This window comes from Rutilus rutilus (assembly GCF_951802725.1).
Source record: "Rutilus rutilus genome assembly, chromosome: 3".
Taxonomy (NCBI): Eukaryota; Metazoa; Chordata; class Actinopteri; order Cypriniformes; family Leuciscidae; genus Rutilus; species Rutilus rutilus.
This window is the reverse complement of record NC_140211.1, coordinates 48698452-48718813: the sequence shown is the minus strand read 5'-3', so window position 1 is coordinate 48718813 and position 20362 is coordinate 48698452. Positions and strand designations below refer to the sequence as shown.

Sequence of the window (20362 nt, the reverse complement as noted above, 5' to 3'; positions counted from 1 at the left end):
TAAGGCTGGAAGCTTACGCTGTTATTTTGAACCAATAATCAGAACAAAAGGCAGTTGAAGGATGACGTGCATAATTCAGATATTTATCTGACTCCAGTATAATTAATCTGACTCCATTAAAGTTGTTGTTATTTTTTAACCTCTCATTCTTTAAAAGTAAAGGTCTTTCTGAGAACTGAAAGGAAAACGTAGGATTTAACCTGAATGTTTAGATAACGAAAGTTATAATCACTTTAGCTTTCAACATCATCAGTGATTAAAGGAAAGATTCTCAAAGCCTTTAAAGCAGGCAAAGTTATTTATTAAGTTACATGTTTAAATATATAGACAGTAGAATGGAACAACATACAGGATAGAAATGTTCCACTGTTGTGCAGAAGAGGCCGTAAAAGCCTTTCTCATAGTATGAGGTTACGCACTGGTGTGCGGGAGTGGCAGGGTTAAAGCCTTTCTCCAAGATCAACAGTTACCTTTCATTCTTACACCCTGAGCAAAGCATGAGTGGAATACCAACACCGAAACCGACCGACAGGAAACCAAAAGATGAGGCAAATGGGTGGTGATCAAGAGGGGGAGCAACATTATTTATCAACATTATATATTCTCCTCAATGCATGTTTAAGCAATAGTATCTAGATTGTACATTAGGAAACTTTAATATCTCTATTAAGTTCACCACCGTTCAGTTCAGTTTATAAGCTGTCAGATGAGACAAAACATGGCATTTACATATTTACAACAGTTACATATTGTCAGGGATCAGCCAGGCTCCATCACCTCCCAATCACAAAGATCGCTGTCACCTGAGTATTAATCACCTGCACTTCATCTGCTTATCATCACAGACACATATAAGCGCACACATCACTCTGGCACTTTGTCTGGTCTTGTTCATGAGTAAGATGAAGATAGCATTCCTATGAAGTTTATGCTGTCTATTCGTCTCCCATCCTGTTTCTCCAAGTCTCCACCGTCTTCCTGGTCTCCTTCGTCAATACCCCTCGTCCAGCCACTACTCACCTCTCTTCCAGCATCGGTGTGTGCTTCCCCGCCATTTACCTCTTTGTCACCCGCGGCCTCCTCAACCATCTGCAATGGAAAGAACTGTCGGCATCTCAATTTACCATTCTCAAAGACATTCTCATTTACCCGCACTCGCTGGTGCTCACAACCTCCTGATATTAATAAATCTGTTTCTCACCTTTATCAATCTTGTTGTTAGTCTCTGTTCCGTAACACATATTAGAACACACTAGTAAATAAACAGTATGTAGTTGAAAGCATATGTCCTGTGAAGCAAATGGTACAGATGTGACATTGAGGTGCAGATGACTCTGTCTCTCTAGAAAGAACCATCCTGTGCCTGGAGTGTCCCAACAGTCCTTAATCAGCATATTGATGAAATCCCCTGCACTGGATAGGCATTAGCATACTGTGATGAAGGTGATTGTGCCACGTTTAATTCACATAGGGCAGTAAAGAGTTCTACCCATATTCGCTCAGCCCTGCATAGGTTTGGACAATTTGTACTGGAATTTACTAAAAAAATTATAATTATTAAACTTATTATTCTGGATTTTTAGCAACCGCCGGGAGCATTCAGTGTTTTTAAACCATAATTGTCATGTAATTAAGTGTTTATGGCAAGGGATTTCAAATTTTAAATATTCAAATTTGATTGCATGGACCCCCAAATACAAAGATCCACTTGCGAAGGGACCTCTTACTTTTTTATATTTATATATATATAGATGCATATGCATTCCATCAGTAAGAGCAGAGTGTGAAGGATCAATAGCACAATTGTACTTAAAATATATAAAAACATAATGGGATACATATCAGAGTTCAAAAGAGGACAAATTGTTGGTGCGTGTCTCGCTGGCTCATCTGTGACCAGGAAAGCAAGTCTTTGTGGTGTATCAAGAGAGCTATGGTGCTGAACAAGAGTCCAGATGTATGTAGAATATATATTTGTTAGGTGTGAGCTGAAGCGTTTGTTGAATTCTTCCAGAGATCTGTTGGTCTGTGGGAAATTAAACGTTGTTGCCGGAAAGTCAAAAAGTGTCTGTCTCACAAGGGAATTAGCAAAGATGTTCCCTTTCAGTCGCTTATGTTCGACGTAGTCGTACGTTAAGACTGATTGGGATCACGCCAGGGTGCCTGTCATCTTTGAGTATTGTAAAAAAGAGCCAATGTACATCCCTTGAATCGCATCACACGCTCCGCCCCGTCTTTTTGATTCGGAGCCGATAATGATCATTCTGATGTCTCTGAAGAGTGTTGTTGTCTACAACGAGCTAGTGTGTCGGTGTTCTTCTGAAAGACTTTCCCAGTGCTGGTGTTGATAGCGAGTGCAGCGGTGATCGCGAGCTACGGAAGTTCTCAACTGCTGTTTTAACAGCATTGCTTTTAAGAGTGTTTTGTTGGCGGCCAGGTGAGGACAGAAGTAGTGAGTGCTTCATTGTAAAGTGTTGCCGCGGTTGTTCCCGTGTGCTCTGGCACTGGTGACGGGTCCCATTTTCTGAAAGAGCAACACGGGTGTGTTTGCGTTTTTTTCAAGATGCCATTCCATCCATGCGTTTCTGGGTGCGGTAGAGCTCTTTCCCCCTCTGACGGTCACGATAGATGCATCATGTGTTTGGGCTTACAACACGCTGAAGCAGCTCTCGTGGATGATTCATGTTCTCATTGTGGGAACATGGTCATCTCGGTGTTAAGATCGAGACTTGCCTTCGTTAAACGCGAGGGTGGAGTCCCCACTCCTATGCCCTGCTCTAGTGTTCAACTTCCCAGGGGAAGCCTGGAGTGCCGCATGGGTTGGGTGATCTGAGTATTACGGTGAGTGGAAATCCGCCCCGGCAAGGCCCCGTGGATCCCTCCCTCCTCTTTTACACCGCAGCTGGTGGAGCTCCCAGAGGAACGTGCTGGTCCCTCTGTAGTGGACCGACCAGCCATTTCGTTCGGGGCCCCTCCAGAGGACAGGATGTCCATCGCAGCATCGGAGGGAGAGCTGGGCTCTGGAGATGACGACTCGGCTCCGTCGCCTCCCTCTGGGAGAGCAGTGCTGCCCGAGTCAGATGCAGAGATGACAGCTATGCTGAAAAGGGCCGCCAAGGCGGTAGGGCTCGTCTGGAATTCTCCACCGTGTCCTGAACTGTCTCAGTTGGATGATTGGTTTCTCGGGGCGTCCAAGAGCGCCATCTCTGACTCAACCTGCCGGATATGAGGGATGCGAACAAGGTTCGATTCCTGGACTCCCCCATTTCTCAGGTTGGGCTATCCGGCGACGCAGTGGAGAACTTTGCCCAACAGTTCTCTGCTGTCCAGAAGCAGACGGAGGCCATCCGGCACATCCTGCCCCGGCGGCCCGCTGCTGCCTCCACCCGTCCGCCCAGGGCAGATCCTCCGCCTGCTCGTCACCGAGGGCGTCCGTCTGCCTCCACCTCTGCTCCCGATGAGTCATTGCAGCAGCCTCCACCCAGATCTCAGTGTGGACCCGGTCACAGACGGGGCGCCCCGCCCGCCCCAGGCACTGCCAAGCCAGGCGGTAAGCGCAAGCGCTCCTGAAGCGGGTCGCTCAGGGATGGAGTAAAGAGCTCTTGGAGATGGTCACCGATCCACTCCCTCCCCCCAGTGGAGGGCCGGGAGGAGTCTTTGTTTGTGTATGTCTGTTCCGCTGCTGGCTCCCATAAAAGCGGAAGAAAGAGCAATTTCCTCTGTTCCTGAGTGCTGGAACAGAGGAGGGCTAGACTGATGGTGTACAGCCTTGCAACCTTCCCTATACAGCCTTGCAACCTTCAGCTACCCCTTGCTTTGCCAGGTGGCAGTTGGGTGCGGTTCGAGGACACGGTCTTGCCTTCTCACGCACTCTCTGAGGTCTTCTAGAGACAGGTAAGAGTCGCACTACACACTCAGACCCTGCTTCGGGCCGCCTTCGGGCCTTCCGAGCTGGGTCCCTGTTTTTTGCCTAGAAGTCTGTGGTATCCATGGTTCCCCTGCATCACTCAGTTGTAGCACTACATGGTGCTCCTGGCTGATCCAGTCGGTTCCTCCGTACCAACAGACTCGGCTTCACTAGCTGGCAATTGAGTGCGGTTCAAGGAACCGGTCACGACTTCTCACGCACTCTCTGCCGCTACCTAGAGACAGGTGTTAAACACTCTGACCCTGCTTCGGGCTGCCTTCGGGCCTTCCGAGTTGGGTCCCTGTTCTCTAGCCCGCTGCCTCACTCTGAGTACGTCTCTGATACCTTGGGCCCCCTGTGTAGGTCCGTTGTAGCACTGAAAGGTGCTCCCGACCAACTCAGCCGGTTCCTTGTATCATCAGACTCGGCTTGGCGATTCAGTTCATCCGGCACCCGCCCATGTTCAGCGCTATATGTTACACCTCAGTGTTCCGAATTGTGCCTGTCGTCTGTGCGGTCATCACTTTCTACTGGCGAAGGTTGCGATCGAACTGTTCCTCCAGCCGATATGAAGATAGGCTTCTAAAAATGCCCTGTTCTTCATTGTGCCCAAACTATACTGAGTTAGACCGTCAGGGATCTGTGGTCTTGATTTCAGGCCCTTTTTTAAGCTTCCGTTCAGGTTCCGAACACAGTACGCATTACTAATGCTCTATCCCCGTGAATGGTCTGCAGCGTGGGACCTGAAAGACACTTGCCTCACATCTCTACCCTTCTGCTAACACAGGCCATCATGTGGTCTTGCATTGAGGGGTCGAAGTCTACAAGTCCCTCCCTTCGAGTGCTACATAGTCAGTTGGGTCTTCAGGTCAACTGGAGAAAGGTAACTCGTCCACGGACTGAGGAGCATTTTTTTTTTCGGTTTGGAGGTGGACTTGGTTTACACACGTTTCTCAACTGGAATGTGTCCGGTCAGTGCTTAGAAGTTAGAAAGGGTCCCACTGAATAACCTTCAGAGGCTCCTGGGGCATATGGTAGATACAGCCGCATATAAACCGGTTTCCTCCATATGATGACTGCTTCAGCACTGATTTCATGACCGAGTCCCTAGGTGGTCGTGGCAGAGCAGCACGCTCCGTGTGTTAACAACACCTGGTCTGCTGCCAAACTCTCAGCAGTGTTCAGACCTTTTGTTTCTCCGGCCTGCTCAATCGTGCTGCCCAGGTGGCCTCACGACAGACTGTTGCCGAAGAGAGTGGAGACTCCATCCCCAGGCTGTCCAGCTGTCTGGGATTTCTTCGGGGTCGCACAGTTACATCTGTTGCAAACGCTCTGATCTCATCCCCTTGCCAGTTGTTTACTCTCTGAAACACGGAGACTCTGGCATACAGCTGACGCCGGGGCCTACGCAAGATGTGTTAATTCCCCAGTGAGCAATCTGAGAAATCCAGGTTCCGTTGCGGTGATACAGCTATCTACCTCTAAAAGAACGTAGATACTATCACTTCTGCGAGAGCTTCCTCTAGAAATGAGGCTTGCTTACAATCTGAAGTAGAACCTGTTCGTTGTTGGTGTTCTTCTCACAGGAAGACCCCTGAGGGTGTTCGATCACTTCTGTGCTTCCTTCCTGCAGAAGATGGGTTGGAGCGTGGCTGTTCCGCTCCACCCTCAAAATGATGTTGCCCTTATATTAACGCACATCATGATGCAGTAGAGCTGTAGGAAGTACGACTTGATCGTCAGGTTCCTGAGCGGTGCAAGGAGATTAATCTTCCTTGCGCCCCCTCTATACCTTCTTGGGACCTATCTCCAGTGCTTCTGCACTCTGAGACCTCCCCTGAGCACTGCAGGCAGTTGAGTTAAAAATTCTGTTTTTAAAGAAACAGTTTTCCTGCTTGCTTGCTCTATCAAGAAGGTAGGGAACCTGCACACATTCGGTCAACGAATTGTGCCTGGTTTCGGGCTGGCTAACTCTCACTAATATGAGACCCCGGCCTGGATATGTGCCCAAGGTTCCTACCTCTCCCTTAAGACGGGACTAGGTGGTGAGCCTGCAAGCGCTGCCCCGGAGGAGGCAGACCCAGCCCTGACTTTTTCTCTGTTCCTCCCATCTTGCGGTTATTCAGGACAGAATACAAAGTCACAGGACCTCTCCAGCTCTCGTCTGTTTCAGAAACCAGCAGAAGGGAAGGCAGTTTCCATGCAGAGGTAACGCTTCCCAGTGGTCCTGTGGAACAGCAGTTACTTTCCTGGCCTAAGCCCTGTCCTATATCCGCCTCAATATGAGGTAGGATCAGGAGGCTTTTGTCTAGGCACTGGAAGGTGGCAGCAATAGTTGGGTTTTAGTTGGGATCCCAATCAGTCATAACGCACGACTACGTCGAACGTGAGTGACTGAAAGAGAACGTCTCGGTTACATATGTAACCCTCGTTCCCTGAAGGAGGGAACGGAGATGTAGTGCCGTAGCCACTATTGCTGTTCCACCGCTGACCCGGGTTCCGCTCGGCTCCTCTGCAAAAAACAACTGGTGCGTGCATCCACTTCAGTATTTATACCCGCGCTGCGGGGCGGAGCATGTGATGCATCACGCACGCCAATGTCCATTGGCTCGTTTTTACAATACTCAAAGAATTGCACACCCTCTCCCATTTGGGAAGTCTATAACAGAAGAGTTCATTTGCAAAAACAGATAACTATCAATCAAACTGCAGCTGGGTTGTTTTGATTAAGTAATAATAACAAAAAAATAAAATTATGTAACTCCACTGTAACGTCCTGCTTTAGCAAGGCTCCGGGAAAAAATTTCAGCTTTTATTTTCCTTTTACGCCCCAAATAAGATATCACAGGTTTATCAAGTTAATTGAAATGATCCATCCTCGATCACTTTGGGTCAGCTTTGATGAAACTCCTCTCAGCTAGCGCATCTTTTCGAAGTGGCTAGCAGCCTTGTCACCTGACCTGAATACTGCGCGCTGTTAGCTAAAACAGACTTATGGAGTTGTGTTCACAAACAAAAAGGGTGCTTGTTGTTTTCTGCTGTAAAACATGAACTCGCGATGCCTTGACAGTGGACAATACCGGCTTTTGTGACAAAACGTGTTTAGGATTCAGTCAATCTTGTCAGGCGTCTATGTCAGCTGAGATAAACGTTGCAAAGACACACCGTCAGACAGTATGGTGAGTAAACGAAAATGCGCGCTTTGGCGGGAATGCTTAGACGGATGTTACATAAGGATGTGGAGAGTGTCAAAATTGGTACCTCATATCGATATTTTACGTGTGGCATCAATGCATTGTATCGCTAGATGTTTGATCGATACATCGATCCATATCGATGTATTGTTACAGCTCTACTTTCAAAGTGCTAGGAATGTAGTTATTATTTTTTCATCAATGTGAATGTCTCTGTTGAGCATAATTATTTGTGCCAGTACATTTCACTGTGGATTCTTTGGTAAATCAGTCACAATTTCGGCGCAGCCTTTGCAAACAGACACTTACGATATGGACTCGACAGTAATGCGACAACATGTAAGTAACTGTATTAATTCTGTGACCAGTGATTTCTGATATGTAATGATTAATGTACAGTCAGATGTTCTTTGTCTATGTGTCAGTAAATTAAACTAGTGAGTAAACGGTCAACTTCACATTGTTTCTCTTAGTAGGATGAAGATAATCTATTATTTAAACTGTGATTAAATTACATATAGAAAGCGATCAAAGAACGCTCCCTTTACAATAGCTGTAGCTGACAGTCACTAAAGCATTCATTAGTGTGCAGAAATCAAGTTGCTATGACGAGATCACTGCATTCATGCACTGAAAATGTTTGTGATCTGCTACAATGCTTATCACTGAAGTCATGCCACAAACTAAATATAATTCTATAGATCTAAATATAATGCTATAATCAACACTTTTCATGATTAGTTAACCTTGAGAGCTGTAATAGTAAAAATGTGCTAAACGTTTTCGAGAGATTTCCACATATAATACTTAGCTATTTCATATGCAAAGATGTTAGCCAATCACAGCAGTGGGTGTTTACACTGAAGTCTCACAGCAGACACATCCCTTCAAACAGGGCATTCAGAGCAAATCAGAGGGCTAAAATCAGGGCAGGAAAAATAACTTTTATTTCTAAATTATGACAATTATTGATGAAAAATCATACTAACATTATGTGCACCCCAGGAAAAATTATAGAACAATAAAACAATGCAGTTCATGAACCATTTAAGGCCCTATCAGCCACACCCATCTTTGGTGAAGTGGCCAATCATAGGTACGAGTTTTAAACATGAAAAAGTTTCTTTGTTCTCCCTTCACATCTTTATTGCATTTCTGTCAGGACCACTATCGTCAAATACGATTGACAATTAGCATATAGTTATGATTGGCGGTATGATTCTGGCGGCAAGAACTCCCTGCGCATCCATGCAGCCTAGCATGGATAAGAGCAGGGAGAGCAGGAATAACCCCCCTTAGGGTAAATGGAACAGAACCAACATGAATGTATTGCAGATATCATTAATTCAGATTTTAAAGTACAACATAATTTGGGAATTTATTCTGATTCAAGGGGAATCAGAATGCCAAATACTGGACGAGAGGAGGAGCTGGGGATGGAGGAGGGTAATTAGCTCCTGAGGAACGCGATAGCTGCTGATAATACTGATGGAGCTTATATATGTATACAGTGATAGGCGTCGTATTCCTATAGGTAGACGTGGATCAGCTGAGAGTAAGCTGATGCGAGCTTGACTAATGTGACCTGCCAAAACTGACGCTACGCTTGATGTTTATGGTGGTCTGGAAAGTTAGTGCAGTTTTACACCAAATGATGGTAAAAATAGCATGATGCATTTAATAGTAATAACACTATACACCATTAATAAGACACCACAGATATGTATACACCACAGGAAAATACTATATACAGTTGGGGCAGTTTGATTGTGGGTGAAATGGAGCCAATGTCCTTTTCTATGTGTATTGCAAGTTTGTAGTAGTTTCTGGACAACATGGCTGGTGATGTTGGAGTTGTCTCTCTCGCCTCTGGAATGCCTTTGAAGTTTGAGAGAGAGTGGTGGAGCATCTCCTGGTCAGCATCCACAAGGACATCTAAGGTGATAACGATCTTCTAGCGACCGTTATCTGCAGACTTTATGGAGTCAGGCTGGTGATTTAGTGTGAACAAACGGAAAGGGGAGAATTTTACGACGCCTAATGCACAATCGAGCATCTTGATCATATACAAACGCTACAGCAATAACATAATAAAATAATCTAAAAAAATTATTATAATACCATATTTGGTGGTGAAAGTGTAAGACATCAAAATAAACATATACGCAATAATATAAACAAAATATATAAACATATTATTTAAAAATATATATTCAATTATTTTCTCTAGCACCCTCTTGTGGGCCCCTGGGGGTCCCAGATCCCAGTTTGAAACCCTGCCTGGTTGATTCTACTTTTGTTGAGAAGCAGCTTTCCAAGTCACCTGTGCTGCATTCTTTTCTTTATCTCAATGACACAAGTGATTGCCTCGTCTCTCCTATCATTTTCCCGTATAAAGTATTTTAAGTGCTCTGTCCCTCTTTCGCAGTTCCCCATCTGCGTCTGTCAGGAGGCCGCGGTGCTCTGTTCACACCTGCAGGAGTGTTCATGAGTGTGCTGTTCTGATAATTATTCTGCTCCTGTAGGACACCATCCCATGACACACACACACACTCCAGCTGAAGGTGACATAAAAAAACCTCAAAATAATCTCAACAAGCAGCTATCTTTACTTGAAGAAAGGTCACATTTGTGACAGAGCGAAAAGAAAAGTTGCTGTTATTTATCAAGACTCCACATCCAGAAGCACAGCTCAAAACTAAATTACATTCACTGTTTATTTTTACTTTAACAGAAAATATCTGTAAAAAATATTGTATGGAATTCTTAACTTTAAAATCTTGACTTGAAATAGTGTATGCAACAAGTTTGAATATTCACACACATGCAATCCTTAACCAGTGTGATTGAGATTTGACCGCAATTGTGGAAGACAACATTATATTATTATATATTATTATTATTATTATTATTATTTTATTTTTTTAGTTAAATTTCACATTTTCTTTACAAAATCCACAGCCTCAGACGCCACACGCACGGACTATTGGCTACATATTTATACATAGATGCCTCAGTTGAGTCTGTTTCTATGGGCCGCGATACGTAAGCCATCCACCATATTGGAACGGTCAAAGCTGGTCCATGAACATTCGAGAGCAAGTTGACTGAGCATCTGCAACCATAGTTAGACACATGTATGATTATCTATATCTGCAACAGTAGATACATTTGCTAAACTGACACAATACAACAAGCTGAAGGCACAATAGCTAACACAATATTAAAATATTAGCATAGTTTAAAAACCTGTAATATTAATATTAAACTAACACATTCTCACCTGTGAAAGATTATTCCATTTCTTTGGGGATTTAAATCTCTGCGGTTTCATACCCAGAAGCTGTGCAATGTTGTGGTATCATTGATTCTTTGAGTGATGACGCATTGATCGTTCCAAAATGGCGGGCTCGCCAATATGTCTGGAGCGGTCAAATGTTAAATCTACATATACATATCTATCGGTTGGCTTAATGTCAGATGTATATGGCACACAAAATTGGAAACACTTCTGGTGTTTTTAAAATCGTCATCTGATTGGTTGAATTCTCCATGATTTCTGGGAGATGTGTGTGTCTGGTCCTGATCCCATACCCCCTTATGGAAGAAGAAAGCCATCGTGTTTACAACTGTGACAATGAGCGCTTATCAAGATCAACTAAATGCTGAAATATCAAAATTATGTGACGTTTACAGCACCATCATTGCACCACTGTTGCAGTAAACTTGCACAACGTTCTTGAATGAATTGCTCTCCGGTCTGTTATTGTGAGTGCTTTTTCAAACCACTTAAGTAGGGCTTAAGTACATTGTTATATGTAATTTAATAATTCGACCTGCTTCTATTGTCTTTGAAATATGGTTAAAGTCTACTGCTGAATGTACTGGCACTGACAAGCATTAATGGTACACTAAAATATACTTTCATGTATTTATTATTAGTAATTGCAGATTAGTAATGATGTTGCAATTCAGAATATATTTAAAATATATTAACTTTAAATGTAATACTGATTTACACACTGCAGTTAAAATTATAATCGAGTACTTTGCATGTCCTCGTTTAAATGTTACTTAGTATGTATGTTTACTTAGTATGTTAGTCAACACATCAAAATAAGTGTACTTTTTTAAAATATTGAAATGTTGATTACAAATGTACTTTAAAATAAAACATTTCATTTCACATTATACAAAATGCACATTTATGAAGTGCATTAGTGTACATAGCCATGAAAGTGTACTCTTTAAGTGTACTTAAGTGGCCTTTTTTTCCATATTGTATTATATAAAAAAAAAAATATATATATATATATATATATATATATATTAATATTTGAAGTACACTACAAGTGCACATTCATTTTCACAAGGGTGTCTTAAAATTAAACTTTTGCACATATATCCATGTCAAATTAATTAAATAATATTTATAGCTAGAGTAATACATGACTGTGACTTTTATTTTACCAAATATTGGTCCTAGCAATCAGAAACATCTTTTGTAATTGGACATTTCGCTCTGATTTTAAGGGTAGTCGAGGCTTACGATTGGGACTATGTTTGTTTGACATGAATAGTGTGTAAGGAACACGGCTATGTCCTACTTGGCAAAATCATGGTCACCAATGCAGGTCTATTTGATCTCTTTTACTTGAAGATTGCTGTAAGCATTGGATTTTATTTCAGATTCATCACGCTTCACTACAAACTCTCCTCCTTCAGGAATCAGCTGAAAACTCATCACCTATCACCATAGTAACCACTCCAGTGCCCTTAAAAGGGAAAGCACACACATTTTTTACATTAATTGTCAAACATACTTACCCTCTACATACTCAGTGCACCTGTTTTTGACGAGCCTTAAAAGAGAAAATGTGAAGAAAGAGAGACAGAAGGAGATTCCCAATAAGTTCACGCTTTTGTCTTTGCTCCGTCTCAGTGACTTCCATCACTGCGGTTATGGTGAGGAGGCTGACAGCACGTCTCTGAGGGTCTCTGTTGTGCTCACTGCAGAAAACCACTTTCAAATGCCTGGCTGTTGTTTTCTGAGGGTGATAGGGCAGTTGGGTTTATAGCAGCGTTATGTTAGTGTCTTTACTATTATAGTTTTTATTAATATTAGGAATTACGGAATTTATTATCTACCTACGCAGTTGGACCCTATTCCCATTTCCGGGGTTCTCAGAGTCAGTTGGATAAGTTCCGTGACGTTATTTTTCGCCGTTGGACTGATTTCACTCACGTGCTTCAGACACAATCATGCAGAAGTGTTCCCAAAGCATCAATACTATGACGCAGCATCTCGTTCCTTTCTCAGGAAACAAAGGTTACATGAATGAAACATCACGTCATGATTGTGTATCAGACATTGCCACCGTAAGGAATTAAGGTGAATTGCACTTATTGAGTCATCATAGATTCAATTATTGTCGTGCATAAAAAAATATAGGCTACATACCTCGGGTAGCTAGCGAACCTATACACTTTTTACAAAAAAAAATATTAGTAAACAGATATTCTATTATATATATATATATATATAATTTTGTTGTGTGTTTCAGTGTTATTTTAGTATCGAGTTAAATTATTTTTTAGTTCTGTATTTTCCATTTTCGTTTTCATTTTAGTTAGCGGTTTAATAATTTAGTTATGTGTTTTTGTCATTTTTAATAGTTATTGTTTTTAATGTCTTTTCTTTCTTTTTTTTATTTAAGTTTTAGTTATTTTAGTATATACAGTTAAACTATATGAAACAGAAATGTTATGAGACTGAGAAACGTATTTTATTTCAGTTAACGTTTATTTTATGTCAAGTAATGACAATGTTTTTTATGGTTTTAGTTGTAGTTAGTTATAATAACCATGGTTTATAGCTGCCTTGAAATATGGCATGTTCTGACACGACTGCCTCCATCCCATGGGATTTACACAACCTTTATTTTAGAAACAGGGATGCAATCGAATGTGTTGGAGTGGGTAGTGTGTTTGTGTGTGCGTGTGCATCTTTGATATAATTAGAAATGCTCACATTTCACACGTTTCTCTCCAATCAGGGTGAAGAAGATGATGAGGATGATCAGCCTCTCAGCCTGTCATGGCCAGAGACCGGCCGCAAGCGTTTCACGTATCTCTTAATCCTTCCCATAGTCTTTCCTTTGTGGATAACTCTGCCAGACGTCAGGAAGTCTGTGAGTACTTTTTGACTAGTTGTGTTGCAATTGCAAGCTGGATGTAACTGTGAGACGCTTCTTGTGTGTTTTTTCCTTAGAGTTCAAAGAAGTTTTTTCCTGTGACATTTCTGGGGGCGATTTGCTGGATCGCAGCATTCTCCTACTTGATGGTCTGGTGGGCTCATCAGGTAAGACTGCTGCAGCTGACAAAGTACACTTCAGCATACTGTTAAAAAGAGTACTTATTACAGAAATAATATACTTATAAGTGTGAACGTAATTTCATAATTACTTCTATTGTCTTTGTAATTTGGTTAAAGTGTACTGCTGAATGTACTGACAAGCATTTATGGAAAATTAAAATAGAATTTAATACAAGTTCTATTGAAACTTGTATGTCATGTATTTAAATATATGTGACCCTGGATCACAAAACCAGTCACAAGTCGCACGGCACGGGTATATTTGTGGCAATAGCCAACAATATATTGTATGGGTCAAAATGATAGATTTTTCTTTTATGCCAAAAAATCATTAGGATATTAAGTAAAGATCATGTTCCATGAAGATATTTGTAAATTTCCTACCATAAATATATAAAACATTTATTTTTGTGAGTGAATGCAGCTCAATCGCGAACATAAATGGACATTTTTTTGCACCCCTCAGATTCCAGATTTTCAAATAGTTGTATCTCAACCAAATATTGTCATATCCTAACAAACCATACATCAATGGAAAGCTTATTTATTCAGCTTGAATAAATTATGATGTATAAATCTCAATTTTAAAAAATGTCCAGGGTCACATATTTGCAATTACACATTTTTCATTTTTCATTATGATGTTTCAAGTTATTACATTTAAAATATATTAACTTTAAATGTATTATCAAATAACACACTACAGTTAAAATTATAATCAAGTACTTTACATGTGCTTTAGTATGTTAGTCAACATCAAAATAAGTGCACTTCTTTATAGCAAAAATTATTTTACATTTATTTTAAAGTAAAGCATTTAATATGACATTATTACAACTTGCCCTTATTAAAAGTGTACTTAAGTGTGTTAAAAAAATGTAGTCATGAGAGTGTGCTCTTTTATCCTTTATTGGCTCTCTACTGGCAGTGTGCTACTGATGTGCCAAGTTATGGTTGTTTTGTGCTAATATTCCTGCAGGTTGGAGAGACTATAGGAATCACAGAGGAGATCATGGGCCTGACAATTCTAGCGGCTGGAACCTCCATCCCTGACCTTATTACCAGTGTCATTGTGGCTCGCAAGGGTCTGGGCGACATGGCTGTGTCCAGTTCTGTGGGCTCTAATATATTCGACATTACTGTGGGGTACGATTTTTATTCTTTTTATTTTGTTAAAGAAATGTATATATATTTTATATTTTAAAAAATCTATTTCAAATAAATACTCTTGTAAAACCGTTGTATTCATCAGAAAATCCCCCCCAAAAAATGATCACAGTTTCCACAAAAATATGAAGCAGCGCAACTGTTATCAACATTGGTAATACGAAATGTTTCTTCAGCAGCAAATCATATTAGAATGATTTCTAAAGGATCATGTGACATTGAAGACTGGAGTAATGATGCTGAAAATTCAAGCTTTGCATCACAGGAATAAATAACAATAAATTCACAACATATTACAATATAAAACAGTTATTTTAGGTTGTAATCATATTTCACAATTTTTGTATTTTTGATCAAATAAATGCATCCTTGGTGAGCATATATATATTGTCTTAATGCAAGGCGAGGAGGAAAGTTCGAGTGGCCAAAGTCTCTCCAAGGATCACAGAGATTTGCAGAGATTAGTTGAGTCTCAGGGTCAGAAAGCCTTAAAAAAATCAAACAACCCCCACATCGCCATGAGTTGTTTGGGAGGGTTTCAAGAAAAATCCTCCTCACTCATTCAAAAACAAACTCCAGCATATTCAGCTGTCAGACATGACTGGAATTTCAAAATGGACCGGATTCTGTTGTACTATGTGCCCGCTGGGATGTATGCAGACGACACACTTATATTTGTCAAACTCACTCAGTTTTGGTTGTTCTTAGTGTCCCGTTTTCATGGACTTTCAGGCCCCGTTTACACGTACATGGTTGTTTTGAAAAACGGAGACATTTCCCTTCGGTTGTGCCCCTCGTTTACACGCAAACGGAGAATTCGCCTCTGAAAACTATTCTTTCTAAAGACTCCGGCCAGAGTGGAGATTTTGGAATACTCTGTTTGCATGTTTGCATGTAAACTGAGTTTTAGGCAGTCCGACGTCACAGTATGCGACAGAACTTGCACTGCGTCAAAGATGCGACCTATATTTTCGGGATTCTGATTGGCTAACATGGGCTTGAGCTTCTCGTTACACTGCCACCTACAGGTTTGGCATGCTCTTGACGGCATATACACGGGTTTGTGTAAACGAACACTTTTCTGAAAACGGAGAGGGTGAAATGTGTACGTGTAAATGTAGCCTCAGTTTGTTTTCATCAGTTACGTGTGGGTCTTTGTTTCCCGCCAGTCATCAGTTGTCATGGACACTCATCAGATCATCACACCTGTTTGTCATCTCCTCATTATCACTGTGTATTTAAGTTCCTCACCTTCTCTCTGTGTTTGTAGGTTGTTGGTGTATGTGTGTTACGCACGTGTTACGTTGCGTTCATCTTCGCATATTACTTTGTTTTCATTAAAAGACACTTTTGTTCATTGAAACTTTTTTGAACGCTCCATCTTCTTCTTGTGACAATATTTACCAATAAAGCTGGAAATGAGCAGTATTTGAAATCCCTATTGGTCTGTCTGAATAAGGTCAAAGTCTGGCTGTCTAATAATTTTTTTCAGCTTAATGAAAGAAAATCAGAGATATTAATACTTGGTCCACCAAAAGTTAAAAGAGATGATAGCCAGTACTATTGCTCCCCTAGGAATAACGGTGAAAGACCGTGTTAAATGTGTTTTTCCAATCTTCTATTGTCCAATTTTGGTGAGCCCGTGAGAATTGTATCCTCAGTTTCCTGCTCTTAGCTGACAGGATTGGCACCAGGTGTGGTCTTCTGCTGCTGTGTACCTGCATACCTCAGTTGTGCTGAGTGGTTATTTGAGATACTGTTGCCTTTCTATCTGCTATATATAAACATATATAGGCTATATAAATATATATATATATATGGCACGTACATTTGCTTCCCATCCTATGTAGATTGTAGAAGCAGCTCACGTGGTTAATGTTTTGTTTTGTGAAACTCAGTTAAAGTTTTGTTCTGTACATTTATGATGTTCAGAGCCCTAAACTTCCATTTCTTTTTTTCCCAGGTTACCGTTCCCATGGCTTCTGTTCTCCCTTTTAAACAGTATGAGCCCAGTAAGGGTGAGTAGTAACGGCCTGTTCTGTGCCATCGTGCTACTCTTCCTCATGCTCATCTTCGTCATCATCTCCATTGCCGCCTGTAAGTGGAAAATGAGCAAACTGCTGGGCTTCATCATGTTCCTGCTCTATATCGTCTTCCTGGTGGTCAGCGTCCTGTTGGAGGACAAGGTCATCGCCTGCCCTATCTCTATCTAACGTCTGTTCTCATTTACATACACACACACACACACACACACACACACACACACACCAACATGAAGCTAAAATCATGTACCTGCTGACTTTACCTCACCTCTGTAGTGATTTATTTACTTATGACCTTATGACAAAGAGTTTCTGGCCTGTGTGTGTTTATGGGGTTTTACACACTTAAACAAATGTTTTAATATGAATATTTTTCTTGTTTTCCAATAAAAATATCTAAATATCCTAAAAGAAGATAACTGAGATAACAGAAAACTGAACTGTCTACTTGTTTTCAGAGAATATATCTATTATATCTAAACAGAATATATGTTTATTTTCGGTAGAAGTTTTTTCTTTTCGGTTTAAGAATAAACTTAAAAATTGTTGCATTTTTTTTTTTTTTTTTTGCTCCACTCATTGAAGTGCAGTTGAAGGCATGAGATGATCTTAAACTAGGGCTGTAACGGTACACCAAACTGAACTTGGTTCATAACTGATTACACACTCTTGTACAAAATCATGTTAACTGGATGAGATTCATCGACAGTGTTAAAAACCTCCGATTTTATACATTTATTTATTCATTTTCAAACAACATGCAAGTTCAGTTTGCACAGTGGTCCGAGAGCCAAAGAGCAACACGGATGGAGCTCTCCGAATGATCTCTGATTATTTCACTTCACTGGCACGTCAGCTCTCTAATCACTCTGTAGGAGGCACTAAGGATTTATAACCAGACAGACGCTGTGATTATAGCAGCCAGCGTTTGGTCATTTCTCAGTCTCTGTAGGCCAATTGTTCATGCAGTGAATGTGCTGCACTATTGACTGATAGGTGGTCTGGAGCAATCTTTCCATGATATGACTGATATATTCTTCAAAATAGTTTTGACTTTGCATGAGCTAATGGCCATTGTTCATTTTCTGATTTAGTTATTTTTTAATATTTCGATTATGTTTGTATGCTAAACACACATGTTGAGAACATGAGAAAACTTTCTTGTAATGGTGGTAGTAAATAGAAATACAGTGTATGCTGCATGTTTGACAATTCCAGCACGTTTTAATGGGTATTTATTTATATTTTGTTAATTTACATAATATAATCCAGCCAGCAGACCCATTCAGCTTTATAATATAGCAAATAAACAAACAAAAAAGTTGATTTAATGTTTATTTTTTTATGAAATGCAAATTATTTTAATCATAATGGAATGCTAAATTAGTCTGTAATCCATTACCTCCATAGCTTTAATAAAATGACAGACAAAGATTGACTTATAATGTATTTTAGATACAGTGGAGTTATTTATTGATATGTTGAATGTTGTTAAAGCAAAACACCTTCAAAGATAATAACTGGTTATTATTTTTCAGTTTCAGTTCTGCTCTGTTGTTTCAGTTTTTCTGGATCCAGGATGCCATACTGGATTATTATTATTTATTTATTTTTTACTGATTATTTATAGGATGTTAATTTAAGCATTTACATAGTTGTGTTTTTTTTTTCTTTACATATTGCCTGTGTGTCAAGAGGCCAAAGTAGCCAGAACTACACTGAATTTTGAACATATTGTTTAACCTGGCATGTCATCCTTCCTCTGTAGACACTGTTGCTATCCTTTTATTATAGTTTTTATTTCAGGGAACCACAAATGAGCAAAATGACTGCATGTTGCTTCCCCGGGCATAAAAGAAAAGAAAAAACCCTTTAATATTCACTAATTTATAGAACATTTGCGTTAAATAATATTATAAATGCGATGGAAATGTGTAGATGCTTATAGTCTGTAGTTCAGTGTAAAAAACAAAACAGAAAAAAACATCTAGAAAAAAATGATATCTAGCACTCCCAGCTGCTGAAACGACGTGCAGTGATTTCCCTAAATAGTCGGCGTAGCACAATCCCTGTATTTGGACTGGAAATCAGCCCATTCCGAGATGGTAAAGTAGGCAAAAAGTTCTGATGCATGCATGAAAATGTGTAGCCTAATTCAAGATGTGCTCATTGCTTTACTGTAAGGTTCAAAGACCAAATATTTGCATAATGGTTAGCTTAACAAATAGTCCTTCGTTAACGAAAGAGTAATGTGCTAGCACTGTCTTAAGTTCTCTAGATGAGTAAAAAACACAAGAATTTATGAGTAGCGTGATCCATGTTACCACTAAGGGTGCTTAGGACTCTTTGTAATCTGTACAGACACTAACTAATATAAGCGCAGAACTCGCTGATCAAGAACATTCACATAACACATAGGCTAGCCTACTGTACACTAGCGTAAAACTTCTTCCATATAGTGATTTTATTTGTGGAGGCAGTCGCTCTATTTGTATATATTTTTTGAGGCAGACGTTTTTATTTGTTTTATTTGTAAAAAAAAACAAAAAACAAATTTTATTAGTAGCTATTTTAAAAAAAAAAGAAAAAAAAGTTGGCTCAACACAAGTCGAATGCAGATGCCTACAGGCGCATCGTTACCTTAGCAAATACTGCCCTCTAGTGTGCCATCTTTATTTTTGTAGCTATGATTCAAACAAATACAGATCTAAACAAAGCCATATGTTTCCCTTTCGTTCAGTGTTTACTGTTGTAAGCCTATTCTTTGTGAACAGACAAACACATGCACTGAAATGCTTAGGCCTAACTGTATGGGCTACTATTTTTTATTTTGTAATTTTTTGGAAGAAAGTACAATATCCCTGTCAACCCAATATGTTATGGACATCATATTTATTTCTTTAGCAGAATCTACCTTATTTTGCAATGCAGAAGTAAGCTGTTTTCTATTTTCTGTGAATGTACAGACTTCCGAATCATTAGCCGCTTAATATCTTGAAGAATAACAAAGTACAATAAACTGTAACTATCTGCGCTACAAACCAGCGTTTATAATGTTGCATTGTTTATAATTACGACAATATATTAAAATAATATGGTAAGAAATACCAGTTTGCAATAGGCCTATCAAGCAACATAACAAGCTGTTTAGATACAGCTTAAAATAAGCGGATGAACCGGAAGCCAGATACATTCAGTTTACAAATGGCCGCTCTTATATTAAAAATAAGGTGGATGCAAATCTTATATTGCTGCATGTATCTTTCCATTTCAGCGGTCCACGGGTTACATCTGGAAAGAACTGTAAGGCTTTTATTTTCTGAACCAATCAATTGTATTTCAGCTGATCTGACTTACAAAGGGAACATGTGAATGTGTAGGCTATTAAATATATGAATATGGAGATATTAAGTTGAACTAATGCTATTTATTATATGAATAAACATAAAAAAAGTTAAAATGCTCAAACATTGAAAGGTTTTTAATAATAATAAAAAAACTGATGATGGAGAAAAAAGGAAATGTCACTGATTAAAGCAATGTAACTATTTTCTAGGCATTTAAAATGTATGTTTTTTATTTGTTTTCTCGTTTTTCCCGCATATTTTAACTCTCAAATTTACGTATCAGTAGTAGTTTTCTATCCTAACTTGTTACACCATGAAATTTATAAATT

The 20362-nt window shown here is 39.9% G+C and overlaps 1 protein-coding gene across 8 annotated transcripts in view; it reads left to right on the top strand.

Annotated features, from left to right (window-relative positions):
• Positions 1-19749, top strand: part of LOC311287834 (solute carrier family 24 member 2) — a 110613-nt gene extending 90864 nt beyond the window's left edge. For all 8 annotated transcript variants that reach the window (XM_084404915.1, XM_084404921.1, XM_084404918.1 and 5 more), the window contains 4 exons: positions 13158-13292; positions 13373-13462; positions 14457-14623; positions 16608-19749. In XM_084404915.1, the coding sequence (XP_084261041.1) occupies positions 13158-13292; positions 13373-13462; positions 14457-14623; positions 16608-16857 (642 nt within the window). In that variant the 3' untranslated portion in view covers positions 16858-19749. The remainder of the gene's footprint in view (positions 1-13157; positions 13293-13372; positions 13463-14456; positions 14624-16607) is intronic.
• The last annotated feature ends 613 nt before the right edge of the window (positions 19750-20362 follow it).